This window comes from Myotis lucifugus, unplaced genomic scaffold (genome assembly GCF_000147115.1).
Source record: "Myotis lucifugus unplaced genomic scaffold, Myoluc2.0 scaffold_19, whole genome shotgun sequence".
Lineage (NCBI taxonomy): Eukaryota > Metazoa > Chordata > Mammalia > Chiroptera > Vespertilionidae > Myotis > Myotis lucifugus.
The window spans coordinates 4,227,284-4,236,920 of NW_005871067.1; the positions used below are offsets into that span (position 1 = coordinate 4,227,284).

The 9,637-nt window shown below is 36.8% G+C and overlaps 1 protein-coding gene across 2 annotated transcripts in view; it reads right to left on the minus strand.

The window, feature by feature from the left end:
• Positions 1-9,637, minus strand: part of BRCA2 (BRCA2, DNA repair associated) — an 85,088-nt gene that overhangs the window by 61,724 nt on the left and 13,727 nt on the right. For both annotated transcript variants that reach the window (XM_023751171.1, XM_006085488.3), the window contains one exon: positions 1,213-6,084. In XM_023751171.1, coding sequence (XP_023606939.1) covers positions 1,213-6,084 — 4,872 coding nt within the window. The remainder of the gene's footprint in view (positions 1-1,212; positions 6,085-9,637) is intronic.

A 9,637-nucleotide genomic window follows, 5' to 3' on the forward strand; every position in this document is an offset into this window, starting at 1 on the left:
ATAGTTCAAGGTAAGTATTATAAACTTAACACTCTGCCCATAACATAAACTTGGTATAGAAAGAGGCCTGAATAACACTTGATTAAGCAAATCTGTATCCACGAGGATAACTTAGGGTCAAAAGGCACCAAGGGGAAGAATGAACTGACTGGTTTCAGTGTCACTCTCTGTATGAAGATACTGGACAAGAAGACTTGTGATAACTATTCTGAATCTATAGTGTTGTGTTTTTTTTTAAAGGAGCTAGTTATTGAAGATCAACTACTTAAAATGATTGAGATTAAATTACTTAATATTATTCCCAGTCAGAGATACTAACAGAAAAAAAATCACATCGAATTATCCTAGTAAACTAACTTGTTAGAAGTTAGAATATAGTCCAAATGTCACTAAGACCAGAATACTGATTTTAGAACACTTCCTAGATTTAAAAAAAAAAAAGCAAGCTAACACCTATAACTAGAAACCAGTCTTCCCCCCCCCCCCCCCCCCCCTGTGCAAAAAGTTGTTTCAATGCTTACAGCCTAGTGGGCAGACACCAGGCAATGGTTCAAGACCAGTTTGCTCTCTCATGGGACACTATGAGAGATTGCAAACCAATCTTTTAAGTTAATAATAGCCAGAATCTGAACCTATGCTATCTTTATTTATAAAAACAGTTAATAAGTTGTATTATAAAGGCTGTTATAACATGAAGATAAGAGTTTCAGTCCTAGCCAGTTTGGCTCAGAGGATAGAGCATCGGCCTGCAAACTGAAGGGTCCCAGGTTCGATTCCAGTAAAAGGCACATGCTCGGGTTGCAGGCTCAACCCTCAGTAGGGGGTGTGCAGAAGGCAGCGGATCAATAATTCTTTCTCATCACTGATGTTTCTATCTCTCTCTCCCTCTCCCTTCCTCTCTGAAATCAATAAAAACATTTTTAAAAAGCTTCAAATTTTCTAGAGAAATTCAAACTTCTAACAGTAATTTCTCCATTATAACTATATTAATAATGTCTAAAAATATACTAAGAACTTCAAAACACAATTTATTAGTATACAAACTCAGAGATATCAAGAGTGAAGTCACATCTCCCCAAACTACACTTAAAAGTCTGGAAAAACATGTTTAGTGTATAATACCCTAATTGCTATAAGCTAGGACACCAGGACTAATAAAAGACTTAATTTTAAAAGTGATTGGCAAGCCAAAAGGGAAAAACAGATACTTACCAATCAAGAAAAGTGCATCTCCTCTTCTTTTTCCAGTTCTTGAATTTAACAAAGCCATTTCCTTGTTTTGGCAGGTAAGAAAGTGTTCGGGATGACTTAGCAGTTCAGAATCTGTCAGATCACCATCTTCCATAAAAGCTTTGGCAATCTCCACTGCTTCTGTTTCAAAATAGTTTTCTGGATCTTTGGAATAAGTAGAACAAATTTCTGTATTTGTTGTCATGGGAAGATTAGGATAAGTTTCAGGTTTCATGTCTATTTTTATATTTTTAGGTAAAGCTTGTTCTTGTCCCAAAATATGACTGCTTCCAACAAGTGATACTTTGTTCCCTAATACCAATGGTTGTTCATCCTGCTTAAACTGTGAGAGACATGGCAAAGTTTCAAGAGAGGGAGTATTTTCTGAAAAACCACTTCTAATGTTACAGTTATTTGATAATTTAAATTCTTTATTGCAGGCTTTTTCCATTTTGCAGCTTGCAGAGTATTTTGGAGTTCTCTTATCAATACAGGAGAGAGGTAGTTTTGACACAACTTGTCCAGATGTAGGTGAATTCTGAAGACCATATTCAGTTCTGAGTGAATCAAAGTCCTCCAACATCCCCTTAACTTTGTTTAAGGAACTCTCTGAAACTGGAACCTGTTTTCCACTTGCTGTACTAAATCCAGAGAAAGCAGGTGATGGCAAATTTGGGGGGATATGTATCATAGTATTTTCTTCTCTTGTGAGCCTGTCTGAATGTTCTTCATTAGATTCAAATGATACTTTGGAAAAGAGCTGCTCGGCACTCTCTTCTAGCTTAGAAAAGATGCATCTGGTCTTCTGTAAGGCAGCATCTGACACTTGTACACATTTTCCACTTGCTGTGCTAAAAATCCCACAAGCATTAGAGACCGTATTAAATTTACAAGTAGCAGAAGCTTTCAAATTACTCTGGCAAGGTAACATTTCAGAAACGGTCTCTGATCTAGACATACGTTGGCTATGTTGTAGAATTTGTTCACTCTGAATGCCAGTAAAAACCTTATATGAATGCATGCTATGCTCTTCACTATCCAGAGAGTTAGGAAAAATAAAATCCTCCGAATCACCCACCACCTCATGATAACCTGTCAAAGTTTTCGTATGGCCAGTGCCTGATTTATTCTCTGTGTTTATCCTAATGACCTTGGTGCAGTTGTCTGCAAATCTTTCTCTCACTTTCATTCCATGTGAAACAGACACCATTTGACCACTTGCTGTACTAAATGCAGGAGACTGTATCTCAAAATTATTTGAATTAGATACGGCCACTTCCATGTCTGTTTTCTTATTTTTGTATGGTGAAGAGTTAGTCACAAATTTCTGAACACAAGTATCTTCATTTTTAGTTTGTGGGTATGTGTTTGCTTCTCTTATGGTGGCTATTACTTCAGAAAAATTAGTGTGTTTTTTTTCTTTGACATTCTTCACTATTGGCTCAATACCAAAATTATCCCCTTTTTTTGAGAGTGATTCTAATTTATCATGTATCTCATTGGAATGACAAAAATCAGAGTGATCTGAATTGCTATTAGACATGCTACTGTTACTTAAATAAGTTGAATCTTGTTTTTCAGAGAGATGATTTTTGTCATTTTCAATTATTATACTGTTTGAGTGATTTCCACATGAAGGATTTTCTACATAATCCTCAGGGTTGTCTTTTAAACATGTAACTTTGGCAGCATTTATTTCTTCTGGTTGATCATCCAATTCTCCTTCAAGTAGTGAAGCCTGATTCACAGAAAATTTTCTACCATGTCCTGTGCAAAATGCTACAGCAGAATTTTTACTGGCTGAACAAGTGAACTGATTTCTGTAACAAGTTGTAGGACTTTTTGCTGTTTCTTTTTCTACATTTCCAATTTTTAGAGCAACACTGTTTGACATTTTGAAATTTCCAGTTTGCCTGTATAAATTATCACTTAAGAGCCCAGGTAGCATGGCAAACTCATTAGAAACAAGTTTTTTCTCCATTAAAGAATTCTGCATTTCTTCACACTTTGGAGCAGTTGTTATTTCAACAGTCTCACATGCTAATGGAAACCCTACTTTACATTCTTCTCTGTCCTTCAGCATCTTTACCCTTTGATGACTGTAATTAGTGGTTTCACTATCTTGCTTTTTCTCATCAAAAAGATTTTTCACTTTGTCCAGATATTCCTTCACAATTTTTACCTTTTTCCCACTAGCTGTATGAAAACCCAACATAGTGGGTTCTTTGATCTTTTCGATTTCACATTCTGGTTCTGTTTGGAGAGTCAGTAATTGATTTTCAATACCAACTGAGTCACTTTCTTTCAATGTTTTGTCTTTAACCATATCTGTGGCCTCATAACTTGAAATATCTATTTTGTTGACATTTATTCCAGAAAGTAATTCAGAATTCAAGGCATCTGAAAAGTTATTCAGTTCTTCTTCTGCACATTTTTGATAAAAGAAATTCATAGCTTTATTTAATGAATCTTTGGAGACTCTGACATTTTTCCCACTTGCAGTCTTAAAGGATATATCGAAAATGTCATAATCTTTTATGTTTTGCTCCATCTTACTAGCAGTTAACTGTTGTTTATTTGATGTATGAACATGACATATTTCTTCAGCTTTCACAACTTCCAAACAAGTTAAATCTGATACACCTTCTTTTACTTGAGTGTTTCCTCCATTCATAAACTGGCCAGATGATTTTAGATGTATGCTGTGCTGATCAATAACACATGGCAAGCCATTTTCATCTTTGTGAACACAAACTGTATCATTTTTATTTAAATCATGGCTATCAGATTCTCCTAAGTTACAAATATTTCTACGGGCACCAATAGATTTATCTTCACTTGCTGTATTTTTCTTCTGGTCTTCAGAATTTTCTTCAACAAAGATGCCAGCAGCCATCTCAATATTATTTTGTTGTACTAGTTGGTATTTATTGTTTTTTTCATTAAAATTTTTATGGTTACAATTTTCCATCTGAAACACTGAAACAATAGTATCATTACATTTACTTGAAGAGAAACTTCTTGGATCTACTTCTGCAGAGGTTTCCTCACTAATATTCTCAATGTCACTGAACAGCTTCACAGCTCTTTGCAGTGCTTCACTAGAAACATTCAGTTTTGTGCCACGAGCAGAGTAAAAGCCTCTAAACTCCACTTCATTTTTATCTGTTGAATATCCAGCAGCATTTTTGTTACAGCTTGTTTGTAATGAGCAAGCAGACTTTTGCTTATCTTCCAATTTCCTGCTGCTATCCATGAGGGGATCAACACCTTCCCATTCCTCAGAAGTGGTATGCAAGGCAGATATCTGGTTTTCAGGTATTTCAAGTGGATTATTCTGCATCATGTGGCTTGGTTTTCTAAACTGTGTAAATTCAAACTGACTTCCTGATTCTTCCAATATAGTAGAAAGTTCTGTAATTTCTGCCGTTTGGCTAGGTGTTAAGTTATGGTTTGAATTAAAATCTCGCTTCAAAGACGAAGTTGGAGGAGTTGTGTGACTATTTTCACTATCAGACGCAAGTGCACTACTGTGCTCACACCCAGATGCAGTATCAGTTGATTGGCCATCAAGTGGGTGAGGTTTGCTTAGTTTCTTTTGATTTTCTAACAATGAGGGATTTACAATTTCTATACAGGCTAAGGTAGTAGTAAAATGTTCTTCAATATCTTTGAAGAACTCTTTACTTTTCTTAATGTTGTATTCAGAGAGTTTTATGTCTTTATTAGAAGCTGTTCTGAAGCCATGTCCAAAATTGTGATTTGAAATGGGATCTGAAAGTTCTGACCATGTGTCCATATAATCATTATTTTGGTTTGATTTCTTATCTATATCTAAGGACATGTCTGCCTTTGAATCTTCACCTAGAATCATTTTCTGCATTACCCTTTTTCTGTTCTCTGTAAGATCATGGACTACATTTGATGAATCAAAATCTTTTGTAATTGATGCTTTGGCTACTTGTTTGTCATCGGTGCCTGTATCTACTACCATGATAGAGTGCTTGAGAATAGGTTCTCTGACACAACTGATGTCTGCCTCTTGAAGTTCCTCATTATTTTCTAACAAAGGAATATTCCATTCATCAATAATTTCAAAGGCAAAATCTTTCTTATTGTCTTGGAAAAGTTCTTCAGAGTTTGAATTGACAGTTATTTTTGAAATTGAAGTAGTCTTTTCTTGGACATTTTGGGTTACTGTGAGATTTGTAGTTTGGTTTAATTGTACCTTCAGAGAAGGTGATGCTAGTATTGTGTATTTTTCAGGTGACAACAGCTCCACTTTTTCAGAATTTTCATTTAAAACACATATTTCTTGATTATCCATGGGAATATTTTTGGTTAAATTAAAACCAGGTTCACAATTCTTAAATTTTACTTTCTCTGATGCTTCATATGATTCTTTTCCTCTAGAAATCACAACTGGGTTTGATGGAGGATCCTTGGAGCCAGAAGTTAAAATGCTGGTATTATCAAGGTCATATAAAATGCTTTCCTGGGATTGAAAGTGAATACCACTACATTTCATTTCTGAATGTGGCATTGCAGGGTGAAATATTACAGGTAAGACCTTTTCTTTTATGTCTAAAATTTGGTGTTCTGGATCTTCTTCACAATATTTTTCCTGTAAGCATGACAGATGATCAGTTTCTGTGGTTATAAATGACTGCAGCTTTTCTTTATTAATTTTTGCTTCTTTATAATCAAGATCCTGAGATATTATTTCGTTATTAGAAGAACTGCTTTCATTATTAGAACATTTTCTCAGAATTCTCCCAAAAGAGCTGGTTAAAGACAAAGTTGGTTCTTCAGAATCATTCTGTAAACAGTTTTTTCCCACAGAATGCAATAAACCTATGCACAACGAGACAAAGTGACAAAATGAAATTAAAGTACCATCAATCACATTCATTAAATATTTTCTACAAAGTTAAAAAGGTAGTATCTAAAATAAGAATTACATGGAAAGCAATAAATGAATGTCAGATTTAAAACAGAATTATAAATAGTCTCTATTTGAAGTTATTACATTTTCCAACTAAAGATAAATAGGAGCTACTATTTCTTGTAATATATATAAACTCAATCAAAATTAGCACATAGTTCCAAAAAGCAGGTAGCTTCACAAGTAAAATTCAAAGTAATTTTATTGGAAAATAAAATTGTAGCAATATTCATTGTTAATATTGGTGTAATAGAAGATGGAAAAGCAAGGACCAGGATTAATTCAGTCTTTCATATTGAAAAACATACTAAAAGTAAAATTTTAAAAATAACTTTAAAAATTGATTTCAGAGAGGAAGGGAGAGGAAGAGATAGAAACATAATTGATGAGAGAGAATCATAGATCAACTGCTTTCTGCATGACCCTCACTGGGGATGGAGCTTGTGAATACCACTACATTCCATTTCTGAATGTGGCATTGAAGGGTGAAACCTGGGCATGTGCCTTGACTAGAAATCGAACCTTGAACTCCTGGTTCATAGGTTGATACTTAACCACTGAGTCACATTGGCTGGACCAAAAAGTCAATTTTTAAAACCAAGTTCTGCATATGAAGGGTCTGAAAGATGACATAGTCTCAATTATAAAGGCAAATGAGTTAAACTGCTCTGTTCGGTTAATTTTGTTTTTTAAAATATATTTTTATTGATTTAGGGAGGAAGGGAGAGGGAGAGAGAGAGAAATCTCAATGATTAGAGAGAATCATTGATCGGCTGCCTCCTGCAAGTCCCCCACTGGGAATTAAGCCCACAATCCAGGCATGTTCCTGACCAGGAATTGAACTGTGACCTCCTGATTCATAGGCCGATGCTCAACCACTGAGCAACACCAGCTGGGCTGTTCAGTTAATATTAAAGGCCCTCTGAATTTCCTATTAACAAGTCAAAATTATTAATCTCATTTTCATTCATTACTGATCACTACTATATATTTGCTGTTTCATTGGTTTTAATTCTCATATATATAAAGCATTAAAGGCTTTTAAAATAAAAATTAACCCAAATATCAAGCAGTTCCTCTGTACTCCAGTTCTACCAAACCTATTACTTGCTGAGATATTCCAACCCAGTAAAATCTTCTCATATGAAACTAAAATTGGCTTTTAAACAGAGTTTAGCCATTGATTAAATGAATTGTTGCTGAAATAAAAAACTAGTTTTACTGTACATACTCTGGATGCATAGAGATATGGCAATAAATCTCAGCAATCCCTACATATTTGAGAAAATTATGTAGCAATAAAAGTAAAGATCACGAGAGGAACCAAGATGGCGGCATAGGTAAACACCTGTACTTGCTGCCTCTCACAACCACATCAAAATTACAACTAAAAGACAGAACAACTACCATCTAGATTAAAACCATGGGAAAGCTGGCTGAGTAGAAGTACTACAACCAGAGAGATAAAGAAGAAAGCGCATTGAGACTGGTAGGAGGTGTAGAGGTGTGGAACAGGCTGGCACCTGGTGCACTACTTTTTTAATCAGGAGGGAGATACAAGCACCCACTTGCTCTGAACTCCAGTTCCGGGCAAGACTCTGGGGGACCCAGACACATACGGGGAGAAACTGGACTGTCTGGCATCGGGGCAGGAAAGCGAGGGCGGCTTCCTTCCAGACGAAGGTGCTCGCAGGGGTCATTTTTCCTGCGATGGGACCTCTCTGGTGCAGGGCTGACTGGTCGCCATTACTGTTTGCTGCGCCCTGGGAATTCCCTGAGACCTTGCCCCACCCAATTTACAACCCCACCCAAGCTGAGGCTTTTGCATATGAATGGCCTGTCCTTTCTCAGGCTAAAACCTGTCAAACAGGTAGCAGCTGGGTCAGGGAGCCCAAAAACTATATCAAAAGAAGGCCCAAGAACCGGCACCAGCACCTTGCTTCACAGCTGGGCTTTGTCTGGGCCCTTCCAAACTCGATACAAAGAGGAGGAATCTGCAGATCTCTCTGTAGCTCCTGCTGGGTGGCCCCAGGCAGTAGCTGACTTTGCACTTCCTTGGAGATCCAAGAGTCAGTGTATCCAGTGGTCATTGTGAGAACATACCAGATTACAACTCTTCACATCCATAAGTGACACACTCAAGGGGCAGACTCAGTGAGCACCAAAGCCCCACTGAAGCAAGTCCTGCCCCATAAGGGTATCTCCTGCACAGCAGCTCTTCCATTGTAGACACAGCTGGTCCTCACAGCCAATTGGCCTGGAGGTCAATTCCTCCCAGTGATACCAACAGCAATCAAGGCTTAACTACAAGACTGTGCACACAGCCCACAAAGGGGTGCACCAAGAGTGTCCACCTCAGGTGACTGGGGAGGCTTAGCCACTGGGCCCTATAGGACTCCTACCAAACAAGGCCACTCGATCAACTCAAGAAGACTTAGCAGCTACCCAATACATAGAAATAAACACAGGGAAGCAGCCAAAATGCGGAGACAAAGAAAGATGTCACAAAGGAAAGAAATGGAAGAAAACAAAATACTGGATATAGAGTTCAAAACCACAGTTATAAAGTTACTCAAGAATCTTCTAGAAACCTCTGAGGAACTTAGTGAGACCTTCAAGGATCTTAGTGAAAATGCCAAAAAAAAGGAGAAGGACCAGTCAGAAATTAAGTATACACTGACTGAAATAAAGAATAATATACAGAGATTAAACAGTAGATAGAGGATCCCAAGAATCAAGTCAAAGATTTGAAATACGAAGAAGCAAAAAACACCCAACTGGAAAAGCAAAAAGAAAAAAGGATCCAAAAATATGAAGATAGTGTAAGGAGCTCTGGGACAACTTCAAGCGTATCAACATCCAAATTATGAGAGTGCCAGAAGAAGAGAGAGAGCAAGATATTGAAAGACTATTTGAAGAAATAATGTCAGAAAACTTCCCCTACCTGGTGAAAGAAATAGACTTACAAGTCCAGGAAGTGCAGAGAACCCCAAAACAAGAGGAATCCAAACAGGACCACACCATGACACATCATAATTAAAATGCCAAGGGCAAAAGACAAAGAGAGAATCTTACAAGCAGCAAGAGAAAAACAGTCAGTTACCTACAAGGGAGTACCCATACGACTGTCAGCTGATTTCTCAACAGAAACTATGCAGGCCAGAAGGGAGTGGCAAGAAATATTCAAAGTGATGAATAGCAAGAACCTACAACCAAGATTACTTTATCCAGCAAAGCTATCATTTAGAATTGAAGGTCAGATAAAGAGCTTCACAGACAAGAAAAAGCTAAAGGAGTTCATCACCAGTATTATATGAAATGCTGAAGGATATTCCTTAAGAAGAGGAAAAAGAAAGGGTATAGATAAAAAATTATGAACAACAAAGTGACAACAAATACATATCTATCAACAAGTGAATCTAAAAATCAAATGAATAAGAAATCTGATGAACAGAATAAACT